At 37.6% G+C, this 25,009-nt stretch overlaps 1 protein-coding gene across 4 annotated transcripts in view; it reads right to left on the bottom strand.

The window, feature by feature from the left end:
• Positions 1-3,185: 3,185 nt before the first annotated feature.
• The window catches only part of LOC135474850 (centrosomal protein of 104 kDa-like), a 29,352-nt gene continuing 7,528 nt past the window's right edge, over positions 3,186-25,009 (bottom strand). Inside the window, exons 11-29 of one of the 4 annotated variants that reach the window (XM_064754471.1) lie at positions 24,328-24,473; positions 23,363-23,443; positions 22,599-22,678; positions 21,801-21,892; positions 21,223-21,390; positions 18,888-18,949; positions 18,504-18,576; positions 18,007-18,072; positions 17,086-17,207; positions 16,469-16,700; positions 15,243-15,338; positions 12,319-12,366; positions 11,661-11,720; positions 10,947-11,050; positions 10,299-10,316; positions 8,810-8,918; positions 7,633-7,771; positions 6,625-6,768; positions 3,186-6,083 (exon numbers count right to left, since the gene is read on the bottom strand). In XM_064754471.1, coding sequence (XP_064610541.1) covers positions 5,989-6,083; positions 6,625-6,768; positions 7,633-7,771; positions 8,810-8,918; positions 10,299-10,316; positions 10,947-11,050; positions 11,661-11,720; positions 12,319-12,366; positions 15,243-15,338; positions 16,469-16,700; positions 17,086-17,207; positions 18,007-18,072; positions 18,504-18,576; positions 18,888-18,949; positions 21,223-21,390; positions 21,801-21,892; positions 22,599-22,678; positions 23,363-23,443; positions 24,328-24,473 — 1,935 coding nt within the window. In that variant the 3' untranslated portion in view covers positions 3,186-5,988. Of the gene's footprint in view, positions 6,084-6,624; positions 6,769-7,632; positions 7,772-8,809; positions 8,919-10,298; positions 10,317-10,946; positions 11,051-11,660; positions 11,721-12,318; positions 12,367-15,242; positions 15,339-16,468; positions 16,704-17,085; positions 17,208-18,006; positions 18,073-18,503; positions 18,577-18,887; positions 18,950-21,222; positions 21,391-21,800; positions 21,893-22,598; positions 22,679-23,362; positions 23,444-24,327; positions 24,474-25,009 lie in introns of all 4 variants that reach the window. The other 3 variants (XM_064754470.1, XM_064754472.1, XM_064754473.1) reach the window with 3 other exon arrangements.

The following is a 25,009-nucleotide window of genomic DNA, read 5'->3' as shown; positions in this document are numbered from 1 at the left end:
TCGGTCTACCAACACCTGACATGAAAACACAAAAAAGGTCACAGTACACCAACACCTGACATGACCTTCCGTCCAGTGTCGGTCCACCAACACCTGACATGACAACCCAAAAAAAGGTCTGCCTACCAACACCTGACATGACAACACAAAAAAGGTCACAGTACACCAACACCTGACATGACCATCCGCCCGGTCACAGTATACCAACACCTGACATGACAACACAAAAAAGGTCACAGTACACCAACACTGGACATGACCATCCGCCCGGTCACAGTATACCAACACCTGACATGACCATCCGTCCAGTCTCGGTCTACCAGCACCTGACATGACCATCCGCCTGGTCACAGTATACTTACACCTGACATGACCATCCGCCTGGTCACAGTATACCAACAATTGACATGACCATCCACCCAGTCTCAGTCTACCAGCACCTGACATGACCATCCACCCAGTCTCGGTGTATGTTCAGCTAATATAAACGTAATTCTTGCAAATGTTATTCAAACACAATGTGTAATTATTAAGAAAGCTTAATTGTGATGTAGGCAAGATATTACAGTATCAATACATTCTATAAGTTCAGAGTCACAACATTACTATGTATCTACCTCTTAAAAAATATGAAAGTGAAAAGGAAATTGTATTACATGTACATGATTCATTTCATGTTTTCTTTTTGATCTTTTTAACAGTGCACTATAATCTTGAGGAGCAACAGCATTACCTTGGGCTGATACGACACTACAAGAAAAACTGCTATTAAACATTAACTGATCAAATAAGAATTATTTCAAGAAGGTATTTTTGACAAAAATCCATCAGAGCATGCAAGTTCAGTCAAATTTTTGGTGTTATTTTAGAATATAGCCTGTCTAATTACCTTTCCCCAAATCTCAGCTTCATCTGTGCACGTGATATCATTCAAAATGGGTATAAATGTTTCTAAGATTTATTGAGCAAATTGCATAATAACGTCTTCAATCTTTATAACCATTCAAAGCGTATAAATAGTACAAGTCTGAGATATACTGAAAGGCATTACATTGAGCTATTCATTAGTAAATATGGGCAATTAGATTTCATTGGAGAATCTGGATTTTTTGCCAAAGATCAACTGGTATGTCCATTTCTGTAGCTCAAAGGTGAAGCCATGCCACAAGTACCATGCCACAAGTACATATTAGGGTGTGTATACACTCAGAGGAAGTAACCTCAATTAACATATCTCTTTTGTAACAGATACTTATATAAAAAAAGAAAAAAAAGATATATGTGTGTAATATTAAAGTTGTGCATGTAGAGCAAATGTATATGCTTCTACATGTATATGCTTGCAATACTGAGGGATCGAGTTACAATTTCATTAATTATTGCCTACAGTGATACATTTGTCAACTGATCTCTTTAAAAAGCAAGTCCTAAACTGTGTCTTCATTGTCCAGTCGTGATATAAACTCCTTGGCTTCATCCAGAACTCGGCCAGCATTTTTGCACTCCAAACTCTGCAGGTGAGTGATTTCTGCCGAGGACTGTAATTGAGACAGCTGATTCTGGGTGTCCTTCAGGCGTAAAATACTATATGATTTAGATGTTTTCATTTCCTGCAAGATTTCCTCCTGCCTCTTTATTTGAACAGCCTCTTTCTCAGCTTCTTTCATTTTTGTGAGCCTTTCTTCAGTGTGGGCGACGTTTTTACTGTGTTTGCTGACCTCGATCATACTGCGTCGCAATCGTTCTGTGCACTGTTGCAGCTGCTTCAGGGAAGGGTCTGCCAGGATTCACACAGGAAAACTTGTTATAATTAATTAATCCATATAATTAATCTAAGTAGCGTGTAAGTTTCTGCTGATTATTTATTTACAGAATTTCGAATCTGTAAATTTCCAAAATATAAACAACAGATAATTTATTGTGTAAATCTGCGTAAATTAATTACATCATTTGGTAGCAAAAATTTTTGTTGAGAATGCAGTTCGATCAATTATTTTCAAGTACAATAGCAAGATGAATTTACCTTCAGTTGAATTTCAACAACGGTGAAAGTAACATGCCTAAATACTGTACCTGACCAATTAATAGGGGCTAGATTGCTGCACATACAATGATGGGTTAGGAAGCTTTTTTCTATAGGCCTTCTATATTAACGTAGCTTGCCATAACTACAATAAGTATTGACCATAAACTACCCTAAGTATTGACCATAAACTACAATAAGTATTGACCATAAACTACACTAAGTATTGACCATAAACTGTGATAAGTTGCTAGCATGTACAGGTAAACATACATTATCAATGTCAAGGTTCTCTCTTTTCTCTAGGACTAATACAACTGTTATATTAGTTCCATCTTTTCTTGACTGCCCGAGTCACAGTCCAACAAACACTTCTACCCATTTGTTAAATTTAGTTTTCATGAATCTTGAAGTCGATGATAAAATCATGTTTTAAGCATGTTAAATCAAGATCTATGGCCATATATTTATCCAGCCATACACCTAAAGTTCCTAAAGTGTATAAAGCAATTTGCCTTATAACTTCTTCAAACTTCAGAATCATTTAAACAGTATAATTAATACAGATACGAGTCTGACATTTACTGAAAGGTGGTATGAGCATTTCTGTAGCTCAAAGGTTATGGCCTTAAGGAGAAGTAGCCTCAACTAACATGTCTTTTGTATGAGTTATTCAGGTATAGTATTATAGTCATGCATGTAGTGCCAGTGAAATTCAACACACTCAGACTGTCCCATACATTTGCTGAAAAGTATGGTGTGTGTGTCAAACTTAACTACTTCACCCAGCCTAAATCATTAGTTCCACATTTCAATCCAGAATATGAATGTCAGCTTGTCACCTCACTGATAATATTGACAACTGATTCAAAATAAAATGATTTAAAAAAAAGGACACACACAGCTTCAAAATAAAAGTGAGTGAGTGAGTAAGTGCTTGGGGTTTAACGTCGTACTAAATAATTTTTAATTTTTCCGTCATATGACTACAGTTCTTAGAGTGTTTGTAATGTGCCTTCTTGTTGCAGGACGGATTTTCACCACTCTTTTATCCAGTGCAGCTTCACTAAAACCACTAACCGAAGGCCAGTAAGTCGCCACACCCGAGCCATTACACTGGCACGAGTCAACCAGTCGTTGCACTATCTCCTTAATGCTGAACGCCAAGTGAGGAAGTCACACCTTCCTCTTTAGTAAGGTCTTAGGTGTGATCCGACTCAGGATCTACCGCCCCCGAAGCTGACGCTCTACCAACTGTGCTATGGCGGCCCGTTTCAAAATAAGACACCATCACTATAAACAGTTGCACTGAATGAAAGCCAATTTTATTCACTTTTAGAGTGAAACAAACAAGGGTATGCATTTGTAGTGCACAAAATATGGTTTTTCTTCCTTTATAAGGAGACTAAAATGAGGTAAAACTTACCGTGGAATTCACGACAACAGAAATGGGAAATGGACATCACGTGAGACAAAAGGTTACATGTACTTGCTCGTCTTGTAACAAAGCAGGTATTAAACAGTTTAGGAAATATATAAGTACTGTTTCGTGTAAGAAATCATACACTGATGCATTTTTTAACATGTAAAATAGATTGGAGCATGGAATCCTGAGACCAATGCCTTTAAACTGAAGTAGCTTCCATCATTTTGCCATAATCATTCCTGACGATCACTTGGATAGTGTCTGAGAGATTTTGGCAAGCAAAGAAGGATCGCTCGACCCATGTACAAGTATTAGTCATGAAATATAAAAGTCTAGGATAGTAACCATAAATACACTCTAGGTGAGATTCTACAATGTACAAAGCCCAATACTCTAATGATACAAATATATTACAATTTTATACACAGAGATGTGTACTGTTGCTTACATGTACATGTATGTACACAAATAATATGTTCTATTAAACAGTAACGGCTTAGCAGTAGCAATTATATGAAGATGAAATTATAGGACATTTATATAAAGGAAGAAAAGGATACAGCAGGTTGTGTATACATTTTCAGTATTCAATATCATTGGATCGGCATACATATATATGTAAAAAATGCACCTGAAAAATTCGGAACATGACTGGCCTCAAACAAGTCAGCCCTCTTTGTTTTGTATCAGTAATATGTCTATGTAGTTGTTTCACTGGTTCTGTTGTAGTTGTGTTCATATAGCTAAGCGGTATTTATTAACACTGCAGTGTTAAAGCAGGAAATGAACCCTTTTCACACAGCTTACGGGGGACAGAAATGTTCCCTACAAATTTGACAGGCAAGAGAAGTAACGAGACATACATGTATGCAATGTGTCATGATAAATTGCTACAAGTTAGTTTTGACGTATGCTAGCTGTGATGGTCTTAGCAGGACATAAAAAGTTTACCAGTGCAACACTGATGTACATGTACATACCGGTATACAAATAACAAACATGACTTTCACTCATTTCTCCTCTTGCTAAATGACACCAAAATATACCACAGATACCTCAGTACCATGGCTAAGTCACTCAGAATCAACATGTAATTTAGTTGCAGAATCAAAAAGTTATATCAAGAATGTAGTCTCAATTTCCATGCATGCAAACTACATGTAATTTTAAATGTCTGCAGGGGGCCTCCGTGGCTCACTTGTTTAGCGTGCTAGCGCAATGTAATGACCCAGGGGCCTCTCACTAATGCGCCCACTGTGAATTCGAGTCCAGCTCATGTTGGCTTCCTCTCCAGCCGTTACTTGGGAAGGTCTTCCAGCAAGCTGCGGATGGTCATGGGTTTTCCCTGGCTAATGCCCAGTTTCCTCCCATCATAATGATGGCCGCTATCGTACAAGTGACATATTCTTTGAGTACAGCATAAAACACCAATCAAATAAATAAATAAATAAATGTCCGCAAGGAAATGGTCACTTTATGGGACGGATCAAGGTTGAAAACCAGCACTGATGAACTTATTATTGCCTCTAAATTATTACTGTTGACTAGTTCAGTTACTGGCATTAAAGAGCAAAAGCCATACAAACCAAAAAGATTTCAAGTCTTCAACAGTGAAAAGAAATCACTTTTATTTGTCTGCGAAAGCCAAAATGTTGTTCTTTCAGAGAGATTGTTGTTTTTCACTGTGATAAACTCTGGCCCCTGGATCACAAAGCTATTGTAGCCTTTAAATCTGCGATGCAAAATGCTAGTAAGCCGCTGAACTTATTTGCACAAGCATATACATCTACACCTAAATAAATAAACTGAACTACACATATACAATCCTACAGCTAGGGAATTAAAAAAAGCCCCCAACATGGTAGCTTCAATACATGCAGTTGTGTAAATCATGCCAGCTCTGTGACACGGTCTCTATAAACTGCATGTGTTACTGATTACCAGTTACAAAATTTGATCCAGAGTAGGGAAAAAAGTGTTAACTTAGTCAGTAGGTTGAATCTAACATTGGCTTTGCCTGATGGCCTGACCGACATCAATTTACCATGTTGACCATAAGAAAGACTTTGTATTAATCCTCCATCAAGCATGATAAGAAACCTTTTTCACTCTTCAAATATTTCTGCAAAGTTCCTTCTGCATAATTACCAATCATTCTGCTCACACTCACACAAGAAGGATCCATTGGATACTTGCAACATGACTGAAGTTGAGGTGAAGTAATCTGAATTCTTTCAAATTCCTTTGTGACATGGAAATACTGCATGTAGTAATAACAAAGGTTCAGCCAAACTGACACCAAAATTAGAGCAGTGTCAATAGGAATCACCCTCCAACAAGTTCATATTACATATGCTGGTCACTAAGTACACGTACAAGACCATCTTGATCCACCAGTCAAACAGCAAAGAAACAACTTTGAGGTGTACATCTAGTAGCTCTACTGATGCGACAGTCATGGTTGTTAAGAGGAGTTAAGGCCCTTTACTGTAGCTCCGGTTAAGCAGTTATCTCATGGGTTGAGAACTACAGTAGAGTATTATCTGCCCCCTGACTTGCCCTTACCCAGGGCCGAGGGTTTGGGAATTCCTGATCGCCCCTTTGGTTTGGTCGCTCCTGCTGCGCCTGATTTACCTGTAAACAGCCAACAATACCCATCATTAATCTGACAGCTTAATTCATTCGTTCATTTATTTTACACGAATACTCCACAGTTAAACACCACAACAGCACCATTTCAGGCCTATTAAAACAACTTTCATATTACACATTATCAGATCAGGAAACACGGCAACAATTTCTTCACATATGTATCTCCGATTTCTAATATCCCAAAATGAGCTGTAATGTACTATTCACAAGAAACTTACCAATTTAATACATACATGTATATGTATTTAGCATGCTATGTTATAGTGTAAGGTGTGTGCCCTGAGTAAGTGATTTATTCTAGCCCTATTAATGTATTAAAAATATCCCATAAAGGACATTAATCCATGTATAGTATGTCCATAAACATGATTTACATTTGATTTACACGTACTTCCACAGCCATTCAAGTTTTAATACTTCATTGCTTCATCCAACGGCGATTCCATGCAGAACAAAAAAAAAACAAAAAAAAAGGTGTAGGATTAAGCTCAACATTTCCAGGAAACACGGTTGCTGGCCTCACCTTGAACTGGTTTGTTCAGTGCGAGCAGTCTGCGAGGGTTTTGTTTACAGCCATCCTTCTCCATCAGGTGAACCTTCCAGCCCTCCTCACCAGCAGGAATGTTCTCATGACACAAGGGACAGTGGTTCGTGTTGGGTTTGGTAGCTGGAAATGCAAGCCAGACTGGATAGAGCAACACTGACTAGACAGAACATCACTGACTAGACAGAACACCACTGCCTACACAGAACACCACTGACTAGACAGAACATCACTGACTAGACAGAACATCGCTGACTAGACAAAACACCACTGACTAGACACAACATCGCTGACTAGACAGAACATCACTGACTAGTCAGAACATCGCTGACTAGACACAACATCACTGACTAGACACAACATCGCTGACTAAACACAACATCACTGACTAGACAGAACATCGCTGACTAGACACAACATCGCTGACTAGACACAACAAAGCTGACTAGACAGAACATCACTGACTAGACACGTCACTGACTAGACAGAACATCGCTGAATAGACAGAACATCACTGACTAGACACAACATCGCTGACTAGACACAACATTGCTGACTAGACACAACATCACTGACTAAACACAACAAAGCTGACTAGACAGAACATCACTGACTAGACAGAACATCGCTGAATAGACAGAATATCGCTGACTAGGTATCACACCTATGGCTCATTATAACATCACAAGTGGATAATATATCACTGTGTCAACACATAAACAATGCTGCGATCTACCTAATATAACTGACGAAATGTGTATAATGAAGTAACTCATTGAAACCCCAAACTATAACATATACAGTACTTCTCTTTTTCCAGTTGTGACTTTAGTGTATTAGGGCAAACTATTCTGACTGTGGGAATGGCTTTCCATTCCACATAGTAATACTTAGTCAAGTAGTTTTGAAGATTATCTCAATTAGACTAAAAAATAGAATTGATCAATGTAATTATTTTGAAATGTAAAATCAGAATGTTAGACTAACCATTGCAGCTCTTGTCTGCCACATGTTGGTCATACTCTGACTTGGGGACAGCCTCCGAGCACCTGGGGTCTCGCACAAAGTTTTTCTTAGCATCACACTCCTGGAGAAGGTGGTCTGTGTAGCCAGCAATCTCTACAACCTGCATAATCACACACCATTCACTAGTTTACCACCAACAGCTCAACAAGCACTCATGGCCCTTGCAAATATGTATGTAAGTATGTATGTGCATGTATGTATGCTTGGGGTTTTACATCGTACTCAACAATATTTCATATGATGACGAGGAGTCATTAGGTGTGTGTACATATACTGTGTCTTCTTGTTGGAGGTTGAGCTCGTCACAAATCAAAAACGCTGCTGCCTTGAAAGCATTATGCTGAAGACACCAGACAGACACCCCACTCAGTCCCATTATAGTGACACTGAGCCAACCAGTTCGGTTTCCTTGCTTTAACATCTCAGTGCTGAGAGCCAAGCAAGGCATTAACAAGTCCCATTTTTAAAGTCTTAGGCATGACCACTTTGGTATGACTGCCCATGTTAACAGGTATGAGGACTATCTTATTTTCTGATGTCAAAAAATTCCTCCACCGGACAAAAACACCCATTTATAGAGCTGCTTAGTCGCAGCTAAAATTCTTAAAGGACTACAAATATTATTCAGTTCAGTTCAGTTACAGCGAGAAAGTGCTTGGGGTTTAATGTCGTACTTAACAATTTTTCATAAGACGAAAAAGGAATCCTTAGAGTATATGTAATGTGGCTCTTTGTTGCAGGATGGTGCTACTTCAATGAGACACCTTAACGAAGGCAAGTAAGCCGCCCCGCTTGAGCCATAATACTGATACAGGTCAACCAGTCATTGCACTATCCCCTCAAATGCCGAACGCCAAGCGAGGAAGTCACAACTTCCTCTTTTCAGGTCATAGGTGAGACCCTACCCAGGACTGACCCGGATCTACCGCCTACTGAAGCAGACCAGTTCAGTTGGAAGACAATTCACTGTAATCTAACCATTTGTTCAAGGTAAAGTTGAATTTTTCTGTGTTCATTTGTCAAAAACACAAAAGAATACTATATTTACTTTCATCAAGCTGCTTTTGGAAGATGAATATGTTTCCATTTATACATGAGAAATCTCAGACATAAATGAGCACTTTCATTACACACACACCTGTTTGCAGTTGGCACATCTCTTCAGCATAGGACAGCTTTTCCAGTAGTGGACGTCCAGTCCTTCCTCCGTGAAACCATCATTTCTCTCTCCACAGAAAATACATGTACTGAAAAAAGAGATCAGCTGTGTGTTGCAATGCCATTCATATCATGTGCAGCTCACACCATGTACATGTACTTAAACTACAACACAGTCCACATCTTGTTACTGACCCACAATACAGTTGCATATTGAACATGGTAAAGAGTAAAACTCACTTTCAAATACAGGGGACACCATGTGTACATAGGAGGGAACCACAGGGGGTACTGTGGTTAATATACCTGACGTAATAACAAAATCTAATGCTTGGCTGATGTTACAACAACGAAATAAAGACATGATAGGTAATCCAGACAGGTTAATAATATAAGTACTGGGATGGAATTAGGTAAAACTTAACCCACTTCCATTCATCCACCTGCTGTCAATAAATATAGTGAAATAATGTTTTAACCTGTCTAAAATTAAGGGTTTCCATCATTATTTCAACATGCGTCCATTTAAAACAACCATAAATATGCATTGCACTGGAAAAGTTCCATGAATCAGAATTTTTATAAATCTTGATAAGAACTCTTGAAAAAATATATAAAAAAATTTATTCAGACGTTATATATACACTTGATCCCCATGATCCCCACTAACAGTTTATTGTTTAATTTGTTTGGCATTTATTTCAATTATTTACACATCTATGAACAGAAATAATGAAAAGGTGCAGTTTTTTGAATGCTGAACAACACAACAGTGAGGAACAAAATGGTGTGACAAACAATATAGAAACTGAAATGTAACACTGAAACAAACAACATTTATTTACGATATTATTACATGTACCGTGCCCCGCTTGAAGAGCTACATGTGTACATACTACTCCTGACTTAGTTGCAATTATTATTTGTCTTATTTTCAGCATGTTGATAGCTCAACATGCCTCATTTCCTTCTTCTTCCTACTTCATGGCATTGAATTATGTTATATTCTTATACTTTTCATTTGGTTAAATCCATTATCTTTTTATCAGCCTAACTCCATTCTGTCAAAGAAACAATACTTAAGTCAATCAACTTCTGCAAACTGTACGTGGTGCGTTTCCACCATATCAGATTCCTGTGCATTTGCAGTACATGAATGAAAGAATGATTATGGCTTAACGCCACATCAGCAATTTTGCAGCCATATCATGGCAAGTTGCAGTATATGAGCTCTTTCACATAAGGCTCTATGTGATATTGTTTGTACATGTATACACATGTATGTAGCAGCATACACTTAACCAGAATTTGAAATCTGGGCATCTCATCTTCAAATTTGCCCCCAATTTTTATATCTCTCCCATATCTCACGAAGGCACTCTGGTGTTGCAGTAATTTGTGCAGTGATTTATTTGTGTGTAAGACATACAGTCCAAAACAAAAAAGATTACTTATTATCATCTACTTACTTTTCTGATGACTCACTGCTGCATGAAATAAAGTGAATGCACAAATAAAATACTATGTGGATACATGTATACATATATGTATCGGTAAAGAAAGGATTGACTCTACACAACATCTGAATTTACCTAAATATGCATCCATCTGATATCAGTTCATTACAAGAGCAGAAAAAAATGAAGAGAATGAAAATATATATACACGTCCATATTCACTCAACAGTAAGCTTTGAAACACTTGCTGAAATGATAGGATGTCAATTTTTATTGGATTGGATTTATTTTTATTTTATTTTATAGGATGTCAGTTTTATCACTTACTGTTTGTGAGGTAAAGCAGCTCTCATATCATCTACACGAACAGTAATTACCAGGGTAAACACTGTGATGTGCTTATACATTTCAGTCAGTACCTTAGCAAATTCCACTATGTGTGCCCATATAGTACCTTAGAAAATATCACTACGTGTACCTATACATGCAGTCAGTTCCTTAGCAAATATTTATGAAGTATATGTGCAGTGAATTTTACCTCAACAACTCATGCAAAACATTTGCATCGTGGAATGTCGCCACCTGTGTGAAATAATAAATTTTATCCTGTGAATTTCAAAATTAGTGGCACAGGACCTATCAAGAAGGAATTGAACTTACTTGTCAATATTAAATATAGTGGATGTATCATCATCAACAACAGCAGATGGTTTGCTGGCTTTCTGTTTAACTTGGCTTGTTGGTGGCACCCTCTTGTTGGTCTCCTTTAAAACAAGATCAGAAGGCACATTAACAGCAACAAAATTCATCAGTTCAAAGAACAAAGTTTTGCTGGCATATTTCTTAAAATAAATAATGTCAAATTGTATATTTCAACTATCATTTGCTTAAGAAATAATCAGTGAATGTATTTAAACTTGAAATGCCTACAGTCAATGATTAGCATGAAAATACACACAGAATCACCTTTACTGCTCTAATACCAGTAACAGCCATCCCACCAATGAAAATCTAGAAAAAAGTTATTCTGATCTGCTTCTTGCAATTCTCTACAGCTATCGGTTCATATATCTAAACTTAAGGAGTCAATTTCAGTTGTTTTCAGTCATGTAGAGATCATTAAAACCTAAGAAAAGGAAACAATTCCAATTCCATAAACTTCTCACATTTTCCTAGATCCACAAAAGACATCCACAAATCAAACGAAAAACAATAATTACAAAAATATAAAAAGTGAAAGAGTCAACAAAGGAAATAAAATGTAACTTCCAAACAAATAATAAATTGTAACCCTAACAGAGAACAACAAATTGCAAGTTTCAGGTGCAACAAAACAATTTCTTGCAACACCAAAGCCAACACCAAACCTTTTACCTTCAACACACGTTTGACTTTAAACAAAGTTACACGACTGAGTTTGCCACCGAGAACAGTCTATGGACGGGGAGACATAGCACACATTATACAAGTGATCAAACTGCAAGCATTGCTTTACTTAGGTTGTTGCCAAATATAGTAACAGATTCTTAAATGCAGCTGGTAGCAGGCTCCATTTCATGCAATTTGAATTTCAAGATTCAATTCCTACCATGTGCCTGTTCCCACGTTTTTTGTTCTTTAACTGACGTGTAATGATCACTAAATGCAAAAGTTGCTACTGAACACATACATTTATACATGCATGTACATATCTAGGCACATGAAATTGAAACAGGCCTAATATGCTGAGAAAGTTGCACTTGACAAGTAACTGTAAATATAATAGAAAGAAAGGAAAAAAAAAACAAAGAGAAAAATGACTACATACATATTACTCACCTGACCTGCCTTGTTCTTTTTTTTTACTAAGTGAATATGTTTCAAATCTTGAAAATGTCTAGTTTACATCACTACACCTTTTCTCATATGCTTGTCAGCACACATCAAAAACAGAGTCATACATTCCACTGGTGATTCCTTCACGTAACGGTGTACATTTACAGTCTATGCTTGTGATAATCATAACTACTGGTGGAACTACTAATACACAAACCTTTTCCTTCTTTTTCTTGTCTTCTTTCAACATATCTTCATTGATAGGCTGAAACGCAGGAAAACAGGATGAAAAACAAATACCACTTGATTTAAGGTTTGACGAAATGAAATTGCATCCATTTACCAAATTCCTACACCATTATTCATATATTTTGTGACACATAATCTTTTCACAGCATTATGATCGGGGAACCACAACAGGCACAGGCTATTAATACACAATGATGTTTTCTAGGTACTTGGCCATATGCAATAGCTCCACCAGGCTCCAGACACACAATCTCTCTCCAGGGCTTTACTTCTCATGGGAATCCGATTCTTGCCATGACTTCCGTAAAGCAAATTTACTTGGATTCCCGTAAGAAAGTCACAAAAATAAGGTTCAATGTGACCAATTGTTCTCAAATTTCTAATTCGTAACTATGCCGCCTCTCAATAAGTGGACGTACGACCATAAACACAGTTATAATGCACGTTTTGTTAGACTTTTTTTATACATTATTTCGAATGGGTGTTGATGTTGTTCGCCCTGATAAAAGTAACTTTCAAAACATACAAACACTAGAACATCTATTCTGTAAGACCAGTCGGAAATTGGAGGTCAATTGACCACCATTTCGTGTTGAAAACAAAATGGATGCCCAATGTTAAATCATTGGAGAAAAGGTCAGTTTTTGCCACTTCTTTAGCGACCTGTAAGGCCAAGTTGTACAATATAACATTGCGAAAGCTCTGCAGAAATACTCAGACTAACTGGTAATAAACTATACATGTCAGATCGACCTACAATGTTAAAACTTTATTGGCGTGGTGCTTTTTTCTATCATGAAGGGCCTTAAAAAATTGAGGAAGGGCCAATTGTCAAGTCAACTGGCCCTGCTGGCCTTTGGATTTGTGTGGCTTATTTCTACCCCTGTATAGTGTGACGCAAACTTATGGATAATCTCTTATTCATATCTGACTGAGTGGTGTTACTTGAAATTAATCTGGTTGCCTGATGTTACATTGGAAGTGTAACCGTGATTGCTTGACTGTGATTTTCACAGGAAATACATGATCGGTATAAGAGCAACAACGACAACATGAAAATGGCGCAAAATATTCACAAATAACTGTCGTCTGCAGCTTACCTGCACCTCTGCTGGTTCTAAAACACTACATACTACACAATACTGCGTGACTATTCTGGGCAACTCTCGTATGGGCTGATTGAATCTGAGACAAGCAATCACAACTATCGAACATTAGACCTTGAAATTTTTTTGGACATTGAACTGTGAGACTTACTACCTGTCTTATGCATGTCTAACATTCTACTGTTAATGAAAATGAAATATAAGAAGAGTTTCGTGGTTTTTTTTTTTGTTAATAAAGGTAAGTGATGTTGACGATTGATTACAACAACAACAGTCAACAGACGTCATTTTAGAAAGTGGATTAAGTAACTATTTTTCGTTAATATAGATTACTCTTTCTGAATATAGCATGATAATGCCGTTACTTAATCCACTTTCTAAATGACATCTATACCTGTCTGATATCAAATCAGCTAAGGGAGCAGTGTCATTCGTGATAATCAGAAGGGTAATGCATGTTCGCTGTAAAGTCTACCTGTCAACTACCTTCTATATTTTGTGGAAGGCCTGTTAGTCAAGTGGTATTGCTGGCAATTTGGTGCCTGACTGAGGCCGCTGCTTCGAAACCTGCAGTGGTCTCAGCCAATTTTAAGCACTAGAATCTGTGCTATATTCAGAAAGTGAAATCCCTATTAACGATAATACCTGTTACTTAAGCCACTTTCTACATGACATATATATATATATATATCCGATATATTCAACAACAGTAAAATTTCAGTGACTGATTGTCACAGAATCCTGGTGTAAAAATGTACTCAATGTTGGCTTAGAACTCACAGTTTATGAAATGGGTATATATTGCTGGAGTTTCTATGGTCTTACCTCAGCTATTTAGATATTTATTTCCGACCGAAATGATTCACGTCAATTTGTTGTGGTTTGTACAGTCTGCCATGATGTTCAGCATTTCGGATTGGAGGCTTTGGAATCTAGGATTTTGATAATTATGAAAACGGCTTGTGTTATGTTGGTATCGTTAGAAAGAGCAGATTTTACAGTATCTGTGTTCTTCAAATTAATATTTAATATAGCACTATTTGATAGAAATTACAGGGCTTTTCTTTATGTCGGCATGGGGAAAATTACGCTATTTCAGCCATATTTGCTTCACCATCATAGTAAATTATAGGTGGGGCATAGCAAGAGGCGAATGTTGGTCAATGCATGTCAGCCAATCAAAATGTAGGATTTTTGGTCATTAGCACCGCCTACTTTGTCTACATGGTACAAAAGGGCATTGATCATGGTGTCTGACAGATGGTCCTGGATGTCTACGACAGTCAAGAACGAAGACAAAGACAAGAGCAAAGGGAAAGGCAAGATCAAGACAAGGTACAGAGGATTAGGCAGAAGATACCACAGATCTCTAAAGGTCATAGGACTGGGTTTTTGAAGAAAAATCCACTAGAACAGTAATATTTATGTCACCTGGAATCCTCAAAACTGTTTGGTTTTATTTACCACGTATTAAAACTTGGAGTAACTGCATACTTTGTGGTACTAGATTTGCCCTAGATTCTGGTGGATTACGGGAATCCATTTAGACTTTGGTAATGAATTACAAAAAATATATAACAGAAATAGTATTCAAAATAATGTAGAATACCCAGAAAAATAAACAGTCCATCAGTGTCAGATCAACAGACTGATTATGAACTTATACCACATGGGCAGTATAACTGTGAGGCACAGAGCCAGATACCTAACTAAATCAATTACTATGCAGATGTACATGGAAGCTATTGGAGGGGTTTAGAAGGGTCATTATGCAGTAGAGACTCACAGCTTTGCCTGAAGCCATGTCTTTCAGCTTTTGTAACTGTATCTGCAGTTCCTCAATCTCTGCTTGCTTCTTAGCCTCTATCTCAGCCTTTGATTTCTGAAAAAATACAACACATCATGAATGTACATTAAAAAATTCCCTCATTACTTTCGAAAATGCAGTCCACAGCCTGACACTTTCTTAACATTTACTATAACTGTTTATAGTAATTTCAGCTTCCCTGTCTGCTTAGGGTCTTTTCAATTCACAAAGACAGATTTTGGACAAGTTTGTTCAAATATAGGTAGGTAAGATATTCCTGTAGTTAAGAAATCAAATGTCAAAGATCAAAAAAAATACATATATATATATATATATATATATATATATATATAAAGAAAAAAAGATTACATGTAGACATGATAGAGTGTCCAGTGCATGAGCTTCATGATAAGAGCATCTGCTGTGCTAGATATGAGGTCTGTCTTATTATTCCCAGCTTAGCTTTCAGAAATAAAGATCTGTGCTCTTCCATTTACCAACCTGAAACTCTGCCCTTTTGCATGTGCTGTCCTTAACATGTCAAAGCTGCATGTAACAAAAAACATGTTTCCTATTATCTTTCAGTAATTCTTACTTCATATCACCTGGTTATTCCTGAATAATAAAGACCATACCATCACAATTAACACAAATGAACCTGTTACATAAGCACAAAGCCAAACTTTACTAACCGCCATTTTCCATTGGAGTCATCCACACTCGGCATTGTTGGAAAAAGATAAACTCGTGGAATTATCTGACTGAAGCCAATGAGATGTACACCATCTAAAGAGTGAAGAGTGTTTGGGGATGTTAACTTTAATTTGTGTGTTAATAATGTACAGAAAGGAAGTATAATCAACTATTGTGAAAAAAGGTGATGATCTTAATTTTGGGAAGAGTCCACCATAGCAAGCGAGTCACATGATTTGATAATGGCGGTTGGAGAAGTTCTGATGCTGTCTGAGTGCTGTCAGTTACATTTGTGTTATTTACAATGTTATGGTCTTATTTCCGCATAATGAGGTGATATGAATTCAGAATTACCTTAACATCACAGGGCACCTCTTTTTGTGGTGAATAACGTTGGGGCTTTGAGGACAGCGCAGGTCACAGGACCCAGTTCTAGGTTAGTGAATGTAACAATTTGGAGGGGTTAAAGTGGAAGATAAGCTGGGATCTCAGAGCTAATGCAGTGCCCATACCTTAAAATCACTTTTTGAGGGTTTCCCATCCACTTTGTCAAAGTACTCAAATAGCATTCTATACAGGGTATTTTTGCGTGTCTTCTCGTCATCAGGGGGCAGATAATCCTTGATGGGTGCTCCGACTTCCTTATACAGCTTCTTGATGATCCTCTCCGAGGCCTCTCGGACCTCACCACTGTTGTGTTGTAAAGCCTGCACGGAGAATCTCATGATGCTGTCCACTGTCAGACTACTGTCAATTCAAATAGATTTATGATCAAATGTAACTCATTGGCAAAATAAACATACACAATGAGGAAATAAGGGCAAAGTAGACCATAAAAATCAGACACAACTTAATGAGAAATAAATGTTATTATGAGGCAAAACCCAAAAAAACAACTATGACAGAAAAGCGTTTACAGCAATGGTTGTCAGTAGTTAGTCATAAAACATGCTGACTTACTTTACACATTTGCTTATAAAGGCAGCTAAAGTGGGTTCAAAAACATCTTAAATCAATTCTGTTGTTCGACCTTTGTAACCCAGCCAGAACATGCACAGCATTAGTTACCAGATATGCCAGCAGATGTGCCAATGACTGACCATTAGAAAATAGCACACTAAGGACTCACCTGTCCTGTAATCCATGTTCCTCATACAGGTGTTCAACAATTTCTGTTCGACTCAAAGCAAGACGGGGTCCTGTGTTCAGCTTGAAGGGTTTGACACACTCAACAGGCACCACATGGGTCGGCTGATCAATCAGAATAACAACAATGATAAAATACAGCAAATTTAGGAATTTGTGCCAAGAAGAGAAACAAACTAAAAGGTGAGCATGTGCTGACTGTGTACGTGTTTGACCTCGTTAGATATTTAAATATTTATTTGATTGGGGTTTCGTACTTAAGAGTTCTTAACTTAAGCAAGGCAGTCAGTTTTATGGGTGGTAGAAAAGGTAGTGTTTGGGACTTTGGTATGTAACAGACACACTTTTCAACAAATATTTATTTATTTATTTATTTGATCGGTGTTTTACGCCGTAGTCAATAATATTTCACTTATACGCCGGCCGCCAGCATTATGGTGGGAGGAAACCGGGCAGAGCCCGGGGAAACCCACCATCATCCGCAGCTGGCAGACCTTCAAACATCAGCCCGAGATGAAGCCAGCATGAGCTGGACTTGAAATCACAGAGATCGCATTGGTGAGAGGCTTCTGGGTCATTGGCTGCGCTAGCGTGCTAACCAATTGAGCCACAGAGTCCCACTTCAAAAAATATCTTGTACAAATATACATTATACTGAGGGAGGGAAAGGGATCTCAAACTTCATATAAGACCATCCATGAGCACTGTCATCCATTTATTGATACCAAGGAGTAAAGAACAGTGGATGTGGGGTAATATTGATGTACATGTCCTAGCCACCATAAGACAAGCACCAGAAACATTCGGCCACCATCCACTCCCCTGCCTCGCAGAAAGTAGTACAGCCTTTGATAACATGACACTCCATACTGACAAGTAAATGGTCACTCTGTGAACTTCGTACCTTCACCTCCTTATACTTTGATATCTCAAGGATGAAGTCTTTAGCAGCTTCTCTGTTTCTCAATGCCTAAAAAATCAAACGGATACAACGCCTAATCATATTTTTATATAGGTGCATGATTACCCACAATGCATAATCTATTCTATGAATTCAATACATACAGCAAAAAATCTTTGTAAAGAGAAACAATGTTGTTTGCATACCTTTCCTTGGCAAAAATAAAATTCACACCATTTAAAGAAAGCTTTATCTACTTGGGAACATCAAATCAGTGTAATAGCTGTTTTAAACCAAGGATAAGAGTTAGGTTTCTCAGATGTGAACAATAGCTTGGCCCTTTTGAAGCCACTGCATCTTGACACCTTCCTAACATAAGGCACACACCATCTTTAGTTAAGCCAAGAAACTTGTACTGAACAATGAAAAATATGACAGAGGTGATATTTTCTTAATAAATTCAATCAGCAGAAAATTCCAACATGAAATAGTTTTCCTACCATGTCACTGGATTTGTGCAATAAATTAACAAGTGTTTTCTCCACAGCGTACATCACATCATGTCGAGGAATTCTGAAAATACCCAAGATAATGAAATAAACAGACAGTCAGTGAAGGATGACTCCCATTTCCTTCTTCAATATAATAATTTAAAGAGGGAGTACATGTACATCAGCTCCAAGAAATGTACAATTAAATATTTGCTAGTGTATTGCAAAATCAATGGATGCTTAAATGTGCTAAACAAGTACATGCCTGAGATAATTTAACCCTTGTTCCTGTTGTTCTGCATTAAAATACAGAAGTACTAATGTGACTCCCAATGAAATACTACACAAAGTACGACATGTCACATATTCATAAGCTCCAAGACATAGACTTACTTATGAACTCCAACATACTCCGTCAACAGCATTCGCTCCAGTTTTAAAGCTGCCTTGTACACCTAATGACAGGAATAGGGTAGAATTTGTGATTCTCAATTCTATTAGTGATCCATGACTACGGCACACCACATCAGTTGAATAATTTAGTCTGGTCCGCTGTGGACATTCTGACATTCCTGATACAGTGTACTCTCTCAACGCCGACACCTTAATTAACTTACATCTTGTCAAAACCCACAACATTTTGTGGTCCGTTTTCTGCTCCATTTGACAGTAATGTTAACTGCCTTCAGTAAACCGACTCTTGTCTATTCTGAACACCGACAGTGGTTTGTAGTACAAACATTTCCAGTGAGTGTTAATATGTCTTGTCTAATCCGACGCAGCGTGTCGCACGACATCCGAGCGAGTCCGAATTTGGCTTCAACTGGCCTGCTGGCCAGGTGACTGAAGATCACTGAGAAGGGAGATAATCTATGTGACTTCTGCCTACTTCAGCAGGTGGTGATCTCCTGTCTTGATACTGTACAAGAGTACCAGAGTTTAGCCACACTGTGAGTGAAAGATGAGTCTGACACTAAGTAGCTCAGTGACTGAATAAAAATGTCTCAAACAACAGTTGCCGTCACAATTTCCCCTGCTAACGCCCTGACAACATCCGACCATGGCCAGCAGACCAGCAAAGCGTCACCATGTGGAAATGAACTTGAGTGGTTAAGTTCAACTTATCCAAGCTTACGAAACATTCAAACATAAATTTACGAATGCTGAGGAATTTTTCTACAGCAAAAGAAGAGCGATTGTTGAATCACATCCAAATCATTATCTCCTTCACTGAAGAGATGACAGTCCGCCAGTGAATGAAGAAGAAACAATCCACCCTGGAATGATTTTTTGTAAAGTAATAATGCGTATGTACTAAAGTAAAGTACAGATCAGCTTCTCTCCATAGTTTGTTGCTATGCATCACTGTGCTCTTAACAAGTTTAATTAAACATATATGTACGTACAATACACATGCTGTTGTTTTTGTATGCTGCTTGCCCATGTTCAATACACCAACATCTTGTCTAAACCGACATTTCTGTTCGGTCCTGATTTACAGAGAGTCTACTGTATTATACATGTAGTTCTAAAGTCACCATGAAAGAGTATGATAAAAGGAAACTTGCCATCTGTGACTGCTGAACAGATATTCTGTTCCTAAGAATGTGCAACGGACTTAAACAAGAGTTCAGGTGAACACAACATACAACCCAACAAATGCATTTGTTTGAAATGTATAACTGAGTACCAGCAGCATTATGATGAGTATAACCCCTGAGGAGAATCCTCGTGGGATTTGATGATACATGTAGGTATGCGGTTACCATAACAACTGCACAAGTGGACAAATGTGTCCATCACAAATGAAAACTTTATGTGGAAAACTGTTGGAGTTATAGCCCTGACACGAAATCATATCTATTTATATAGCATACACAGGGAAATGGCAATCTGGTAACCATGACAACTGTGGAAATGGACAAACGTGAGACGTGACACATTATCTGTGTATGTATGTATCCTCCCAAAATTAAAACTAGCTGGAGTTATAGGCCAGACACGAAAGCATATCTATCTAAATAGTGTATATATAAGGAAGATGGCTATATCTGGTTACTGTATCAACCATGAAAATAGACATGTGAGTCGCGACAAATCATCATTTGTGTAAAAAACCAAAAAGTAAATATCCATGTGAAAAACTGTTGGGGTCATTGTCCGGAGACGATTACGGGCGGACAGACAAAATCATATCACATGACACACTCCGCCTAATGGCTTGGGCATATAAAAATGGAATGGCTGTTCAAAAGATGTCATTTTGTTAATGTGCCCGGTTGGTACCATACTACAAAGCAGACAAACCCCAGTGAATAGGATAGACAATAAATTAACCCAAGGCCACTTGTTCAAAAGTGTATTAAAGTTAAGCCAAGTTTAAATCTTAAAACCAGTCTCATCTTCATACAAAGTAAATGTCACTTCAGCCTGGACTGACGTTAATACTGAGCTTAAGTCACGTTTGCAGAACAGGGCCCAGTGCATCAATTGAGAGATTTGTAACCACAGGTTGTTATGCTACATTAAAAAATTTATACATATTCTTAAGGTTAAATGTGGCCATATTTGAAATTCAGAAAATCCTATTAGACAATCATGTACTCGTGTTCTTTGTCCCTGGATCAAGAATAAGTTGAGTGAATAGCACACATTTAAATTAATGTTATATTCTGCACATTTGAAAATGTCAGACAACACAATATTTGTACACAAAAAATAAACTTACCGCAAACACTTTGTCATCTATTGCTCTTTTTATAAGAAAAATGGCTGCTCGAAATGCAGCCTTAGCATCTTCTTTAGGGGTAGAAGCAGGATACTCCTTCAATTCCTTATAGAGAGCCAGCAAGGCATCCTCACGGAAAGACCATACTTTGGAGTATGCTTTTGAAACCTTTATAACAAATTTATTATCAAAATAATCCACTGAAATACTTATACAGCCGCAGGGTTTTAATCTGATCACTATTTTGGGGCAAATGGCTTAAGAAAAAAGTTAAAAAGTGTTGAAATTTGCACATTAATATTTGCTTTAATATGAACCATACTTGAAGTCATACATAATTAATATTAAAGAGAAGACTTTCAAAACCAAGTAGATCAAAATAAATAAAGTTTAAAAATATCAGCCTCCTGTTATGTTGGGCATCTGGCTGAATTTGGGCACCTACTGTAAATGGGTAGGGATATTAATTGCTAGCATTTGATTTTGAATACATCATGACCATTTGCGACAGACCTATTTGTACATTCCGCTATGCATGATGAAAGATGAAAAAATGAACATTTTTCAGGTGAACTCACAAGCGGTTTTCCGAAGACATCAATAGCAGATGAAGCATCCCTCAAATCCTTCTCAGACATAGGTTCAGGCTCAGTGGGGCCTCCACCAGGATCTAACACAAAACATATAGATGAGTCAGCCATAAACTTACCTTCAGCTATAAGGAATGAAGTCAAAACTGACTGATGTTAATACTCAGTGTAAATCTGCTTTGGCCAATGCAGGTGTCTGCCCACACGGCAGCTTGACTGAGCCACATCAACATATACATTGTGTGGTTTACTTATTGAAGTTAGAATAAAACTACATCCTGTATTTCAAACTTGACAAGGCAAAAACAAGCAGGGGTAAAACATGCTGTGCTCTTGTTTGAAAGTGAGGAAAATTTAGCTTCTTGTTTGGTACTAGGATTTATATGTTGTGCCGTCATTTTAATTTCAGGAGCATTTTACCTTCTGTGCTCTTGTCTTAATGTAAGGAGAATTTAGATTCTTGTTTGATACTAGAATTTACATGTTGTGCTCCCATTTTAATCTAATGAGCATTCTGCCTTCTGTGATTTGTCTTAATGTTAGGAGAATTTAGCTTCATTTCTGGTACAAGGATTTATATGTTGTGCACCCATTTTTTCTTCTGTGCTCTTGTCTTAACGTAAAAAGAATTCAGCTTCTTGTTTGGTGCTAGAATTTACTTACTGTGGTCTCATCTTAATGTAAAGAGAATTTAGCTTCTTGTTTGGGAATGAATGCTCAGGGTTTTACATCATACTCAACAATTTTCAGTAATATGACGGGTCTTGCTTAGGTGGTAGGGTTTACCTGCTGTGCTCTCGTCGTCAGTGTCAGGCTCAGGATGAGCAACCACCTCTGGTTCTGGCTCAGATTCCACCACAGGCGCTCTGCAAAAGACAGCTGTGTGGTGAGTTGAGCAGAAGAGAGCAGCCTGGTCACATTGGGCATGTTCACTATGGCACAAAGACAATCTAAACCCAAACACACAGCAAACTTCAGGAATTCTGAGAATATGCAAACTTGTCTGACCAAGTTAAATGACAAACAGTTTACTGAGATGCAATATGCCACATGGGTGCTGTAACCCATTATGGCTAAGGACATGTAACCTAATCCACAAACTAAAACACTGCTCTAACACAAATATACAGGCAGCAAGGGATGCCAAGGTGCAAACTTAAGTGATACTTTACACGTACTGTGCTCTAGCTGTAAAGCAAGTTCTGTGACTCATCCATGTCATAACGACATATAATCTCAGATTATTCTTCCTGTTACATTTTGTGAGAGATGTTGGAATCCTAGTATGGATGTGCTACCCTATTTCTTCAATGCTTTGCCATAAGAAAGAGCAGTCAATGTCCATTCACCTTAGTAACCAAGAGTACACAACTGGGGCCTCTTATAAAAAAGCAAAGCTAAGATAAAGAATACCAAACCACAACCAGCTGGTGCATACCAAAAGATAACAGAGTGCTTACTGCTGAAAAGGACTGAAATGAAAGGCAACAAAGTTGAAACTAATACGAAAACAGAAGAAATCCTGACAGGCTGTAGATATCTCTACTTACGCTGGTACAGGGGCCGAAATTTTCCTCTCCTCTGGTGGGGGTTTTGGTGGCGGGGGAGAAATGTCCTTCAGAGAATCTTTACTGGAGGCGGAAAAAAGACCCATGCCAGTGGTTAATATAAAGAAGTGCATGCCAAGGCAGAAAGAGAGATGGCAGCTAGACAAAAACCCAGACACCGCCAAATATTACGATAGTTGGAAACTAATGTGAGAATAAAATATACAGTACTACAGAAGTTGTTAATAGAATTCTTAATAACATGGCTTAACTTAGTTTGGATACTTAAAATCATAAGAGATTTTCAGATGTTTTAATACAATACTACTACATCTGTATTGTACTACAGCAATTATTACATAATCAAATTCATTCATTATTTAATATGATGCTTATATCATTCACTGTAACTGTTTTCTGACGGAAAAGATACTCTTTGTAAACTTATTCTGAATACAGAAATTATGGTTCACATCATGCTATCACTGACTTTATTCTGAATCAGTGGGAGCCAGACTAAAAAACGTACCAAACTTACTGGTGTTCACATTGTTACCTACTACATGTATATTGCAGTATATTTACATCATTACAAAGCTCATATTTTACTACTTTGAATACGATAGTTTGTCGTCTTGGCTTGCAAACTATATTATATCTGGTAACGTTTTATTACTGTACTATATACAGTACGTGTATTTTTTACAACCAGCACAAAGCAGTGATCACAGATGCATTCACAAAATTGATATTTTTCTTTTGATGTGTATGATATCTAGTATTTCAGTTTTGGGGAAAAATAAACACACTTTTCAGCTTTAATATTCACTACATGAAATAAGCAGTTTACCCACTTTGTTGTTGGCCTAATCCATGCCTTCAGTTATAAATAATGATTAAACTGATGCATGATGGGATCATGCAAGGGTTAAGGTATTTGGTTAGTACAGAATTAGGCGATAACATACTTCTTTAGTGCTGGGAGTGGTCTGTCGTCATAGGGAGTCCTCGGGGTATTGTGTTGTGAGGGAGGGGACTGTCCAGGTAGCTCCATCAGGCGGGGTGGGGTTGGTTGGCGGGGAGAGTCAAAGTCCACTGGCTTTGGGTGACGAGACTATAAGCAGACAAAGCAGGAAGAATATGCTGTAGACTATAATAAAATACATTAAGGACTGCTAGAGTATAAAGAATTTTCTATGAGACAAGTTGAAGAACATATAGATGTACATGTGACAAATTTTCTAGCCACCAAGTTATGTTGCCTAACAAGTATGTTGTCACAACTTATAAAAATGAAGTCTACTGTGAATCTTCAACCTTTGCAACCACAAAAGCACTTTTTTCAGTGGAATTTATGCATACAATTATGGAAATGACGTCAAATTAAAATTCATTTCTTTGTGTCGATAAAAAGGCAAGTTTCTTTAAACTGTGCAAATTATTTCTCTACACCCCATAGTTCTCTAAGAACGTTCCAAAATATTGGTGGCAGATGATGTTAAAGAATTAGGGTAAATGCCAAACTGTACTTCGACATATCAAACTTACGCAGGTCACAACCATCAAAGATAACATTTTATCATTTAGTATAGAAGCAAGTGTAACACATACACAATAAATGCGTATAGGTATTTAAGATACATGCTAATA

This window comes from Liolophura sinensis, chromosome 9 (assembly GCF_032854445.1).
Source record: "Liolophura sinensis isolate JHLJ2023 chromosome 9, CUHK_Ljap_v2, whole genome shotgun sequence".
NCBI classification, from domain to species: domain Eukaryota; kingdom Metazoa; phylum Mollusca; class Polyplacophora; order Chitonida; family Chitonidae; genus Liolophura; species Liolophura sinensis.
The sequence above is the reverse complement of the archived record's forward strand: the minus strand, read 5'-3'. Positions and strand labels throughout refer to the sequence as shown.